General features: G+C 44.5%; 1 protein-coding gene across 7 annotated transcripts in view; it reads right to left on the minus strand.

The window, feature by feature from the left end:
- Positions 1 to 367: 367 nt before the first annotated feature.
- The window catches only part of PAK3 (p21 (RAC1) activated kinase 3), a 142,811-nt gene continuing 128,760 nt past the window's right edge, over positions 368 to 14,418 (minus strand). For all 7 annotated transcript variants that reach the window (XM_032996085.2, XM_032996082.2, XM_032996083.2 and 4 more), the window contains 4 exons: positions 13,924 to 14,023; positions 13,297 to 13,493; positions 8,455 to 8,592; positions 368 to 6,924 (listed from right to left, as the gene is read on the minus strand). In XM_032996085.2, coding sequence (XP_032851976.1) covers positions 6,835 to 6,924; positions 8,455 to 8,592; positions 13,297 to 13,493; positions 13,924 to 14,023 — 525 coding nt within the window. In that variant the 3' untranslated portion in view covers positions 368 to 6,834. The remainder of the gene's footprint in view (positions 6,925 to 8,454; positions 8,593 to 13,296; positions 13,494 to 13,923; positions 14,024 to 14,418) is intronic.

Consider the following 14,418-nt stretch of genomic DNA (forward strand, 5'->3'; position numbering starts at 1 on the left):
CTGTTCAGAGGGCACCCGTGAAGAGCATGTAAGAAGCATCCCTCCTTCTCTTTCCTAGAATATCAATTTTTCTTTTGAGATGGCTCTTGTCACCAAAGGTGCATGCAACCAGTGGTAGGTTCATGCCAGTGATGGTTTATACGCGTGATGCATGCCTAAGATTACAGCAATCGGCTCTAAATGGCATCCAAAGAGAGGATGGATGTATAAGCAAGATTCTGCAAGCTTCAGCCAGAAACAGAAATTACCCTATCAGCTCAAGGACAAGACACAAGCAAAGAGAAGTTTTAAAGATCCCCGAATTGCAGATCACACTCAAAGAAACCTTGGATGGTTTCTGTTGAAACACAAAGGTTGTCCTTTGCTTCCTGAAAACTGGGGGCTAAAATTAAAGATAGTTATCTGGTCAGGGGAGAAAAAAAAAAAAAAAAAAAAAAAGCTGAACACTTATATTTACGGGTCTTCATCAGCTTGTGCCATCATCCATCATTAAGTTGCCACATCTGCACATGAATGAACAACAGACCACCAGGAAGGTGCGTGGACCACTAACTTGGTAATGTTTAGCAAGATGAAGCCAGCATTAGTGTGCACGCCATGGATGTCAAGCAAAGGAACACCAGATCCTGTCTTTAATGGTGGGTGTGACAGATATCTCCCTGTCTCTTTGCTCACTGGATTTGTGCAGGACTAGACTAAGAAATACATGTATTTACATGCTCGGTGTGAGGAATATTCAGTGGCCACACCAATGACTATATACTGGAAATAACTGCCATACAGACAATAGGGTGTGGTGGCATTTCCTACAACTAGAGGACAGGAGACAGGTACTTACTTCCCTTCTTGTGGTGACTGGAATGTGCTTCATTTTTGGTGGCAGGTCATGGGGACAGACTGACTGGAAGACCTGCCGACGTGCAGCCATTGGCCTCAAAGAAACTCAGCACAAACATCTAAAAAAAATACTGGAGTTCATTTGTGTGTAGCATGAGTCAACCGACCAGTAGCCAGAGATGGAGAATACACACACACATACTTACAAAAGCAATGACACAAGAAGTGAGAATGCAACCCCGGCCCGAGTTTGTGATCAAACCCTGAGAGCACTGTAAGATCCACCCCCGTGCAGGCTCCCAAGAGTGCATGCAGGAGCTGTATGGCATTTTACATAGGTATAGTTATTTTTTTTCCTTTTTTCTTTTTTCTTAAATAAATAAACTTTTCTGTGCTTCTCAAACTTCCCTGACTTTCCTGCTGTCATGCTTCTGTCCCAAAACGCATTAAAATCACAATGTGCTATTGGGTCATTTTCACACATCCTATTTTCAGAGATGGGAATCATAGGCTCTGGCTAGGGGGGTTTTACCATTTAATGAATTTAAACATGAAGATAATTAACCAATCTTTTAAAATCTTAGAATGAAAGTGTTTGAAAACTCTTTACCTATGCAGTTCACAACAGAAACAGCCTATTTCTAATGCTTCCAAAAAGATATGTAACTAATTGCTTAATCTGAGGATAGCAGTCAGAAAACCCAAGATGGTTCCAGAGATTTTATGGTATTCGCCTCTTTCTTTTCTGCAAGGTCAATGCTATTGTCAATCCTAACATACAATGTGAGCCTGTAAATAATGTACAAGACTTGCCCCTCCCAGGACTGGCTTGGTTTTGGTTTTAATATATTAATATGCTTCTTCCGCATTTCCTATCAGAGTCAGGAGGATATAAAAGCAGCTGCCATCTTTCAGTAACTAGCGACTGAGAATTTAGTGCCAGAGACTCTCAAGCACACAGCCGCAGGGATGCCAGAGGTGTGTTCCCCTGCACGTCAGACAGTCTCTGCTAGGCAATTACAGTCCATACTGAAAACAGCCACTGGCACAGATTATTTCTGTTGAATCCTGTCTGCCTCCCAGTAACTTTTTTTAGAAGAAAGGTCTCTAGATTTGCTGATGCAAAGAAAAATAAATATAGTATTTAATAAAATAAAAAGTAAGGCCTCTTATTACAGCAGTTGTCTTTAAAAAGCCAGTGCCAACTATATTCTGTATGCTGGGGCACACGCGGATTTAAAAAAAAAAAAAAATGATGCTACCATTTGATTTTCCTATTTTTCATATCTGTTATCATCCAGCAAGTTGTGGTGGTGCCTTTTTTTTTTTAAAGTAGAGATGCTGAAATACTTATAGGTAAAGAAAATAAATAGGAAAAAACCCAATCAGATTGTGTAGTCTGTCAACATAAGTGTTTATATTGTATGTCCAGCAAAGACATACCATAAAAAAGTGCTTTCCTTTTAAAGGACGGCTGTCTGTTCCTCTGTGGGTAGGAAAAAACAAAAGCTATACTGGAAACAGAAATTGTCACTTGTTTCTTCACTTTTTACACGGAATACAAACGTTTCATTCAGATGAATGCTTTACAAATTGAGGGCAGCCCATCTTGAGCCCAAATTACTTTCTCAAGAAAGTCTCTCCCCCAGATAGGTTGAGCTGACAGAGGAAAATGGGACCTCACAAAAGAAACGATTACCCAGATTAAGTTCTAGTTGGGCTTTGGCCCTTTTAATTTTCTCCCTGCATAACCTCACAACATCCTTGTAGTCCTCCTGAGTTGCCTGTCCCTCAAAGGTGATAAACTCTTTTTTTTTCCTGAGTTCCAGCCAAAGCTCTCTCTTCAGGCAGGCAGGTCTTCCCTGCCAGCTCATCTTGTGGCACATGGGGATGATCTGCTTCTGCATCTTTAAGATTTCCTTTGTGAAGAATGCCCAGCCTTCCTGGACTCCCCTGCCATTCAGCACTGCCTCCCAAGGGACTCCAGCAACCAGGCTCCTAAACAGGCCAAAGGCAGCCCTCCAGAAGTCCAAGGTGGCAGATCTGCTGGCCCCCCTCCTTAGTACTCTGAGAATCGAAAACTCCCCCATTTTGTGATCACTGTGCCCAATACATCCTCCAACCCTCACATCGCCCACAAGTCCTTTTTAGTTTGCAAACAAGTCCTGTGGGGCACCTCCCCTAGTTAACTTCCTGACACAGCTGGTGAGGGAGCCATCTTCCACACACTCCAGGAACCTCCTGGACTGTTTCCTCTCTGCTGCCTTGTATTTCCAGCAGGTATCTGGTAGGTTGAAGTCTCCCACAAGAACAAGGGCTAGCGATTGTGAGACTTCTCTCAGCTGCTTATAGAATATTTCATCTGCCTCTTCACCCTGGTTGGGTGGTTTCTAACAGACTCCCACCATATCTGCCTTGTTGGCCTTTCCCTGATTCTTACCCATAAACACACAACCCTATCATCACCATCATTAAGCTCTAGACAAGAAAAACTGTCCCTAACACACAGGGCTACCCCACCACCTCTCCCTCCCTGCCTGTCCCTCCTGAACAGTTTATAGTGACCCACTGCAGCACTCCAGCTGTGCCAGTCTTCCCATCATGTTTCCATGATGGCAACTATGTCAGTTTTCCTGCTGCACAGTGGCTTCCAGCTCCTCCTGTTTGTTGCCCACGCCGCCTGCATTGGTATAGGTGCACTTCAGTGGGGCTATTCATCCCACCACCTTCTTTGGGGGAGAAGCCCTAATTCCTACATGACCACTGTCAGGCACTTCCGCGGTTTCCAACACATCAGTAACCCCTGCGTCTCTGCTGTCGCATGGCTCTCCATCCCCCTACCTCCACTGAGACGGCAGACTGAAGGGCCTTGCTAGCACACCATCCCTCAAACACTGGCCTGCTGCCACCAGGCTTATCTCTTGCGAGCCTGGTTTTATCACTGTCCCCCTTCAAATTGAGTTTAAAGCTCATTCAATGAGCCCTGCTAACTCCTGCACAAAGATCCTTTACGGCCTTTGCGACAGGGTACCTTGTCTCGCCAGCAGGCCTGGTGTTGTGTAAACCAACTGATGATCAAAAACCCCAAAATTCTGCTGGTGACACCAGGCTTGGAGCCAAATATTGATCTGCTGGCTCTTCCTGTTTCTTCCCTCATCATTCCGACTAACTAGAGCACAGAGAAGAACGCTACTCCTTGTGCTCCTGATTCCTTAACCAGTCATCCCAAGGCCCTGAAGTCTCTCTTGATTGCCCTCGGACTTCCTGCTGCAACTTCATTGCTGCCTACGTGAAAAATCAATAATGGATAGTAATCCGAGGGCTGTAGCAGGGTAGGCAGCTTTCTCTTCACACCTTTAACCTGGCTCCCTGGGAGGCAGAATTCCCCAAGAAGTGGGTCCGGTTGGTGCACTGGGCCTTCTGTTCCCCTCAGAAGAGTCTCCTATGATAACGACCCACCTTTTTTAGTTTATGGAAGCAGTTTTGACACGGGGCGTAAGCCAACCTAACCTCGGTGGCACCTTCAAGCTAGATGAACCATCGTTCTTCGTCATTGTTCAGTTCCACTTGCAGAGCCTCATACTGATTATGCAAGGGCACGCGGGGAGGTGGGGCAGCCATGGAGGAGACGTGTGTGCTGTGCTGGGAGGGAACTTGTCACCATTCCCCCCCGTCCCTTAGGCCACTGTGTTCAGCCAGGCGGAGAGAAGACAGGGACTCCTCCGTGTTTCGCGTCCTGTCTTGGGGAAGGTGGGGTGCAATTCCAGTAGTCTATCCCTTGCTGACACGTCGTGCCCTGTTTGCCCACCCTGGTCGCTCGCGCCCCCCGTGGGCTCCCCTTTTATACGTGGGGAGGGCGGGCTCGGCCACCATTGCTCCCGGCCCAGGCGTGGTGCGAGCTGCCAGCTCCTGGCAGCTCCCCCTGGCATGTTATTTGAGCATCTGAAAATCAGACCTGTTGTGCTCCCCAGGATATCAGGAAAGGTTAATTCATACTTAGCTGTGGTAACTCATAGAGCATTGCCTCCGTCTGGTGCCTCGGCCCAAGACACCAGGACAGACCGAGCGAGGGTAGGTTAGCTGGCAGCATTAATGACAGTTGCAACACAAAGACTAAATAGGAAGCCAAAGCCAAACAAGCTACTGGCCTAATTCAAGAATAGCCCAAGCATCCTTCATTCCTACTGGCAAATCATGAAGGTGGTTAGTACCTTAAAGGCTACTTAGCCCTTTGCAGGACCAGGCCTAAACATGAAGATCTACAGCAGAAACAGCAGAAATCTGTTTTACTTTTTTTTTTTTTTTTTTCTTTTTCTTTTGCTCACTGGGTGGTTGTTACTTCAATTGCTGTTTTGAAGGTCTTTATTAGTTGTACTACCAAAATACAGCAACAAATACTCCATGCAAATGCTTTTTCTGAGTGAAGCCACATTGCGTCTTTCCTTCAGAAATTAATAAATAAAACACAAATTGCATACTTCAAACTATTCTGCTCCCTTACAAATGAGTTGACTAGTCAAGCGCAATCCTCAGCCACATCCAGGATTCCCTCCCTCCCAGCCACTCAGAGCTGCACTCAGCAGTGCTTGCTGTATGCAGGACAGCAGAAAGCAGGCTGGCTTGGTGCCTCCAAATATTTCTGCGATCCACTCTGCATTTCACAAGTTTGCTCTCGCTCGGTGTAGAACTCCAGGTTTTAATGTGCTTTCTCCCAGAGCTGTCTGCTGCACTGGCTCATGCATATTTAAACTGCGGAAGCTGTCACTCCCTCGCATCGGGCTCCATTTCCACGGCAGAACTCGCGTGCCTAAAGGACACTCACCTGCACGTGAGCCTGCGGCACCGCCCGGCTCCCTCCCCCTCTGCCGAGAGCAGCGCAGACGCTACTAACCTTTCCCAGGAGCTACAAGACGACCCGGAGGGTAGGCTTCCTTGGAAGTGACAACACCACTCAGCTCTGGTTTGTCCTTCTCTACTCCTGCACGGACTCAGGCTGACTAATCCCACCAGTCCGCGCATTTCACGGCATGGCTACGATTTCACCTCGGGGGCAGCCCACTGCCAGTTTGGCTCTGATACGGGATGATTAGTCCGGTCCCAGGAAGAGGCAAAGCACCCAGTGCTGGTCTGCTGCAAGCTCCTTCTTCCAGCCTGGCTCTGCGGGTGCTGAGGCTGCTCTGCACTCTGCAAGGGGTCTGCTGGGGCTCAGCACCGGGCAAGGCTGGGCCCGCTCTTACCTCATGTTTCTCTTACAGCTTTGCATCAGACGAGCCCTTTCTGAGCACACTGACTGAACTTTCTGCTTTTTCATCTTAGTAAGACTCTCATCCAGGCAAACAGGTTACAATTAGTTATACAAATCAAATTGTCAAGAACTGAAACACTATATATTCACAGTTGAAAGCCTGTATCTGAACAGGATGTTTTGTCTGCCCCACTCTTGATTCGTTTTTGGTTCAAAACGCAATTTCAATTTCTTCCTCGTCTAGAAGTACCATGACTGGGCAAATACCAGCGAGTGGGCTGTATTCAAAAGGCAGTGCAGTCTGGAGTTTATGAATAAAGGAGACCCTTCTCCAATTCCAAACCATACAAAAAAAAAACCCCATAAAAGAGACTTTCCATCTTTAAGAAACAACTGACAATTTAAAAGTGAATGTACAGCTTATTCACAGGGTGAGAAGGAAGGGAATCTTCCAACTGAATTTGCTTTACCTTGGAAATGGTTGAGGCAGCAAAGCATTTTCGGTCATTACCTCTCTGTCTTAAGCCCTGTTTCATCTTAAAAATAAATTAACAAGCCAGAAAGCAGGAAGAAGACAAATGATAATTTTTTACTCCTTGAGGGACTGGGTTGTTCTCCCTCCTACCACCATGACTGTGACCGTTGGTTTGTTCATCCATCCATCTGTCCTGCAGCACAAGAGTTGAGGTTTTCTAGAGTTTTTGTTCTCAGTCCTGCTCTGAGCTGGCATGGGAGAAAGCCGGCCTGAAGCGCTAGCGGCTGCTGTTCTTAATCGCTTCCTTTGCTGCAATGATGAGAGGAGTCAGGCTGGAGAGAGGCTTGGCTAATTTTAAAAATGGATGCTGCCCAAAGGAGAAAAAGAAATGCACCATTACTTTCCAAACTCAGTTACTCGTGGGCTCCAGCAGCATTCCTCTGGTTACCAGGAATATGCAGAAATAGGACTGAGGGGACCATCTGCACTCGCGCCTTCATGCCCAGTGCCTTGCTATCACAGGCAAACATGACCCATAATCCTATTAATCCATTTATCAAGGTGTCTTCAGCTTGCTGGGATTTTTGCCCTTCCAGCATGCTGGGAATGCTGCTTGTTGTCCCTTTCAGGAAACTCGAAATACTTACTTCGGTTCTTGTTTTCTAAAGACATGGGCTATTTTACTTGTCAGAAAAGATGAGGGGCACAAGCTGTTCCTCAGGGAATCCCAATACCTCTAAGAAATGTTTATCCCAGTAGTATTTAGTCCCATGTGTTGTTCTGAAGGCCACTGAGGTACAGGTTTCTAGCACCAAGACAAGAGCAGGGAGACAAGCGACAAGAGTGCTGGTGCACTCAGGTCTGGGCTGCAGTGTGAGCGGTGCCCGCCATCCCATCCACTGCCCCTCCCGTGCTGGCTGGCACCTTCACAGCAGGGACAGCCAAGTGGCACGTGCAGCAACTCCCTATCTGCCACAAAACCTGGCAGTAAACCTGTAGCAATTCTCATCTACACAGCTGTGCCAGGCAGCAAATGGAGCTGTGACAAGTCCCGCTCAGCTGTCCCTGTTTCGGCGGCAGAAACCTCTAGAAGTGGGGCTCTGTGGCAGAACCCTCTAAGAGTGGGGCAGGATGGACCAGCTGGGGCCCCTCTGATGCTCAGTGAGCTCCCCACAGCCAAATCTCGGACCACTTGCCTGTGACTCATTTCATTGGGTTCCTCCCTTGTCATATCTCTGTATGCGGTTGTCAGGCCTCCGCACCTGGTATCATTCCACTTCAGTTATTTTGCCACCATGTAAAACTGAATATACTACCAAATACAAAATAGGGTCACAAAAATGATCAGAGGGATGGAACACCCCTCCCGTGAGGCTAGGCTGAGAGAGTTGGGGGTGTTCAGCCTGGAAAAGAAGGCTCCGGGGAGACCTTATTGCAGCCTTTCAATACTTAAAGGAGGCTACAGGAAAGATGAGGACAGACTTTTCAGTAGAGCCTGTTACGGTGAGACAGGGAGTAATGGTTTTAAACTAAAAGAGGGTAGATTCAGACTAGATCTAAGGAAGAAATTTTTGACAATAAGGGTGGTGAAACACTGGCACAGGGTGCCCAGAGAGATGCCCCATCCCTGGAAACGTTCAAGATCAGGTTGGACAGGGCTCTGAGCAACCTGATTCCGTTCAAGATGTCCCTGCTCATTGCGGGGGAGTTGGACTCAATGACCTTTAAAGGTCCCTTCCAACCCAACCCATTCTGTGATTCTGCTTTATTTTTCATTTGAAAAGCACCAAGATTGAAGATTAATATGAGGGGGTTCCATCTGATGCCTTCGAGTTTAGCTGATGAGAAAACTGTTACGTAGTACAGTTGTTTCACTTGCAGCCGCTTCGCATTTTACCTGCAGAAGTTCCTTGGCAGACCCTCGCCTGTCCACGTCCATCTCCAGGCAGCAGTTCAGAAAGTCGCGAAACACAGCGGACAGTCGCTCGGGGTTCTGCAGCTCCGGTGTCCCGTTCGTAGCTATCAGATACAGCGCCTACAGAAAAAGGAAACATGAGACTCCTCCTATTTCTTTCATACCCATAACTGCTCATATAGAGCCCATTTTTTAATGATCCAGCCTCCAGTGACAGTTTCTTCTCTGGCAGAGGGTTAGAGATGAATTTTCTATACCAACAAAAAAAAACCCCTGATGCAGCCACAGCTATTCCAACATCAAAATGTTGACAGCTGACTTCATTGGCTGACCTAGTTAGCATGAACTACATCAGCAAAAGCACACTTTGCTTCTCAAAGTATTGACACTAGCTTTACAGGCTATTTTAAAGAGTGAATTTAGTCTACCTATATTATTTCAAAGTATTACATAAAATGCAGCTCTGCAGTGTTCACTGGTCCCTAAAGTACAGCTTCCACAAAACAAAGGTAGTCAAGTTTTCTGCTCTGTTCTTGATAAAAATGGTAACCAGATAAAAAAAAAGTTGGAACCTCATTTTCAACACAGACACATAAGTTGGATGCACAAATACATTGTTAAGGAAATGCATAATTGGGCAGACAGGAGCCACCTGCAACTATGTCTTTCATCAGTCTCCAAATTCCAGATTGGCTTATCTTATGTGGTAAAATGAAAAAGTCTTAATGGTATAACCAGAAAAATTAGTCATTTCATCCCTATGGTAAGCCTGTGCTAATTTTGAAATTCAGGTAAATACAGTGGTGATGTCCCTATCCCAGAAGTTGCCAGGGAAGAAATGGGAGGTTTTGGCAGTTGGGTTATTGAAAGCTCAGGCTTGGCGACATGGAGAAAGTGGCTTGGACTATGAAAGAAATATGTTCAACTAAGTATTTCAGCAAAAATGGACAAGAAGCAGAATAGACTACGTCACCTTTAAACTATAATCTTCACATTTCAGGCAAGCTTCCCAGTGAGAAGAACTGGAGGGTAGTTCATCTCTCTCAAACACTGTTTAGAGAAGTTTGGGTTTTTTTCAGAAAAGGTAACATTAAATCTATTATACTTGTTTCATGTTTGCAGGGTCATCTTCACAGACAGAACTGGAACAACTTAAAACCCAAAGCAACGTGTTACCTGAGAATTGGGAGTATTCATCTGTGTTAAGGGTTGAGTCCTCTGTGAATTACCTTCCTCAGGAGGTGCATAAATGTCCGGCTGCTCATCTGAATGCACAGTCAATCTGTGCATACAGGCCTGTCCAAACACTTGAAAATTCCAGCCTTTCACCTCCTCAACAGCATCTAGCTTAAGCTGAGCTTAAGTTTCTTAAGCAAATGCAATAACGCTCACTTCCATGCAGGTAACAGTGTTCATGCAGCTTAGCAAGTCTTCCTGATATTCCTCAGGCCAAGGATTTATAACGTAATTTTGCAAAACACAGGGTGTCCGGTGTGGTTGACTTGTAACCAAGGTCTAGCATGCTGAGAAGCTTAGGGAGATTACTTCATTCTGCTTTTGTAAGATGTTATTTAGAAACATAAGACAAACATTTTGAACTATTCAAACTTGAACTTGCAGAATATGTCTAAAATATACAGTAATAATAATAGAAATAGGCCTAGGAGTCCTCCATAAAAATGTCTGCCATGATAATAACAGATCTGCACTACTGGCTTTTAAACAGAATTGACTTTGTTATTATCCTTTTAAATACAGAGGAAAATTTCCAAGCCTAAAAAGGCAAATGAACTATGGTAGAGTAAAAACAATAAAATGAAGTTTCTTTATTTTTTCCACAACATAAATGTCACAAAAATCAGTTATCCTGTCCATCTGCAGCTGACCTCAGCCACCAGACACAGTGGTGAGCTGGAGTGCCTGTCCTCACTGTGTTTGTGCTCCCTGAGGGATGTTACTTCTCCTGTGGTAAAGGAATATAGCACCAATGTCAGCCTTAGAAATTTTATTCCAGCTACCTTCACCTGAAACGGGGGTGCCAGGACAAATGGAGCTCTTTCCGTTGCTTTTTTCTTCACAGAACGTGAATCACAAGGAAAAAGTCATCTTTAGCTAAGTACTGCACCTTTTAGATATTTCTACTACAACAGAGAAAGGGTCTATGGGAAGCTAAAGTACCTTCTTATCATGTATCTTTTGGTTTCCTATGATACAGCTGGCAAAGAAAAACAAGTACAGTACAAAGGAAATGAGTGTTTGCAGTAGCTGCAAAGGGGCAATAAGCTCATTAATTTGTTTAACATACCAAGAAACAAGAAAGGATTTGGCATACAATTACAGCTGCAGTCTGTGAAAACGATATCCTAAAGTTATCCAGGCCACCCAGATACATGACAGAACAATACACAGATAATTTAGAAGCCTGAAACTGTAGAAGATCCACAGCATTTGGAAAATATGCTGCAGTTTTGAGGAAAATTGATGCACTGTGGTTAATAAATGAAAAAGCAAACAGAAATGCTTTGGGTTTGGTTTGTTATTGTTTTTAAAATCGAAACTGGGGAGGTCCAACTTGCATTTCAAAGGATATCTATTGCATCAATGTTTGTCCCTTAGGCCCTAGGCATACGCCTGATGGAAGGAAATCACGGTGAGAGAAAACAAATACCATCAGAGAAATAGCCAGGACACTCATGGCTGGAAAATGGTTCATTCCTGTGAGTTCTGCATAGGCTAGAAAGAACCTGAGCAACATGGGATGCACTTGCTCTACGTGTGGAAAACAACAAATGCATCTACATTAAGACTGCTGTTAACTCTAAGATTAGTGGTCCTTTAATGCCCTTATAATTTATTTATGTATTTAAATTAGTGTCAGTAACTGAAGCTCCTGCATGCCTTCCATTATTAAAACAATCATTCATAAAAATGAAAGAACATCTCTTTGTTTCTGGGTTTTGCAGAATTCCCTGAATGTGGTCTAAATGTGACTGTTAAACCCAACAACTGCTGTGTGCCATCAGTTAAACGTAGCTGCAAAACCAGGTCTTGCTTCTAAGATCTCCTCTTTGGATGCAGCTGAGGCCTCTCACTGAAGTCTGATTCCACATACAGCAGTGGATGGGTTCTGTCTCTGTTGGGGTTGATTTACCCTAATGAAAGTAGCTGATAACTGGGGAACTTCAGGCGGTCCATCACAAGCTGTTCACCGTTCCTAGCTCAGAGGCAACCACCTCTGCAAGAGTCCAGGAAGCTAATGCAGATGGTACCAACTTCAGATGCCTGATTTTAATCTACTGCAATTTTTCTCAGACACCTGAACATGCCTTGAAGCTCTAACTGTTCAAGTTGATCTTAACTCCAGCAGGAGATGAGGCACGTATGAAGAAAAAGAGCATCTCAAATAATCTGGGTAAGGGCAGGAACAGCCGAATGTGAATTTGGTCAGAGATAAGAAATCCAGTTACCTTTCTAACAGTTGACCTGAGGCTTCTTGAGGAGCCCCAATCAACATCTGAGGTTAAGGAAGTGGGGAATTTTCAGCATCCAGATCAGTAATGATAATTCTCTTCATCTGTTTTTGCTGCCTTACACAAGGCAAATGCATTTTTTGCAAGGGCCTTCCATGGAAGCAAGTGGAATATGGGGTTCTCTCTTTGCAGGAAACTGAAGCAAAACTGGTGATGCACAAAAGTCTCTGCTGGTAAAACTGGGCTGCAGTGACACAGGCCTTACTGCCACCCTGCCAGCTGTGGTGCACTCTGCTTATTCAGCATCAGTCTGAGTCCAGACCTGTTTGTTTCTTATCCCCCCTCAGGAGGTGGCACAGCACACACTGCTACACAGGTGTGCACTGGAACCAAAAACCAAAAACCCAGGATACCTATCAAACCAAATGAAGTCTTCCAAGAAAACTCAGGAACCGTCTTCCAAAAAGAGTGGGAGACTGAAATTTGTATTTTGAAATTGCTGTATTCCTTTTTTAAGTAGCACGGCTGGGGGCATTTCCTGAGCATTCTGCTGCTTCTTTCTGCAGCACACAGTCTGGGGGCCACAGACCAGACAGGACGCAGCATTACTGCTATGAGAAAATCTACAGGTCGTGCTATATTTTAATTCTAGCCTTAACAAAAATTCTGTATCTAGACACATACATCAAAATTGATTTTCTCGTAAATTCCTGCATCCTATCAGGAATTAACAGTGCAGGTATCTCATGAGGTTTTATCCTGGTATTCATTCCTCCACTATTACACACTCATTTGGTATAAGAACCGGTCACTTCATTTTAAGGAATTATGATAAAACTGGAAACTTCAAAAAATACATTAGTTAACCACAAGTATGTGTTAAAACATATTTTTAGAAATGTATTTGATAGTAAATAATAATGGCATTTCTGTAACCAGTGACACTTCCTGAAAGGCTCAGGCAAGCAATCAACACCAATCTGAATTTGAAAAGACTTCTCTGCCTGCAGATACAGTTAAAATGTTTTTCATAAAAATTTCCTAATTCAAGAAACTGCCTGGTGAAAAATTCTTGTCATTCAGAGATAAAAGAGAGTTCAAAAACCACGTGAGAAATTTCAAGCATCGTTGAAAAGGGCACATTGCGTAACTGGCTACATGTCACTTCTCTTTTGAGGTCCTCCCGCTGACAAAACCAAAGCTACAGTAAGTGCTGATACACTCCAGCGACATTTTTAGAAGTGGGCCTTGGTGGAACCAGTACAAGCTGAAGTCACTGGGAGTTTGACTCATGGAAGACAAAATGTAGGCCAGATTAGAAAGACAGTGGTATCTCATTTTATTAGCATCTTACCCTGAGAGGATTTTCATTAAGGTAAGGAGGTTCTCCTTCCACCATTTCTATTGCCATGATCCCAAGTGACCAGATGTCCACTTTGGGGCCGTATGCTTTTCTTGTCACCACTTCTGGTGCCATCCAGTAAGGAGTCCCAACCATTGTGCTCCGTTTACTCTGCTCAGGGGTGATCTGAGCACAGAAGCCAAAATCAGCTGAGGAGGAAAACAATTATTGTTAAAGCCAGCTTGAATTATGAAACCAAGCAAAAGAAATCCCCACTATATGACTGAGAACACCTTGTGGAATCTTTGTGGAAAAGCGGCCAATGCTCTGTTTGCTCAGTGCTGTAGCCAAGGAAATATGGAATTGGCCACTTAAAAAACCCCTCACGATTCATGCAGTGGCTTTTATTCACTTGAAGTTTTAGACTGTAACTCCCTCCCTCTGGGAGGGACGGACACGAACCAAAGCCTCTCTTTACACCTTTTTCTTTTCTATGCCTCTCTGCACGTTGGAGCTGTGCTCAGCTCGCAGCAGTGGTCAGCGCACTCCCACAGGTACCACTTTCGGGTAGCTGGCAGTCAGTCAAAAGCAGCCCCACACCACATCCTGGAAACGCTGCGCCTGACCAAGAATACCTACTCAATTTGACAGATCCGTCCATTCCGAGAAGAATATTGTCGCTTTTGATGTCTCTGTGAATCACTTGGTTTGAATGAAGAAAATCCAGTGCTTGCAGGCACTGATAGATAAAAAAGAAACAGGAGGGTAAAAACTAATGACCTGATTTCATCACACAAGAAAGGAAATGGCTCTAAAAGATTTAATTTCTAGATGAATTGTGAGCAATGGCAGGATATTGTGCTGTCAAGAGGAATAGCTTGCTGCTTCAACCCTATTAGAGTAGTAACTTTCTAAATGAAGGCGTATTAGCTTTTGAAAGAGAAATGTCAAGTATTGTTATAGACTATCCACAGAAAGAATGACTGCTGCTGCAATGAATGTGCTATCTCCATCCACATTACAAACTATTGTTTGCCAGAAGAGAAGTTGTCCCTTCCTTTAGTCTGAAGTGGATCACTTTTGGGTAGGAGGTTGCATGACAAAGATTTTATTGTCAGGCTCTACACCAGATTT

The sequence above is a fragment of the Tyto alba genome, unplaced genomic scaffold, assembly GCF_018691265.1.
Source record: "Tyto alba isolate M040663 unplaced genomic scaffold, T.alba_DEE_v4.0 Super-Scaffold_5, whole genome shotgun sequence".
Lineage (NCBI taxonomy): Eukaryota > Metazoa > Chordata > Aves > Strigiformes > Tytonidae > Tyto > Tyto alba.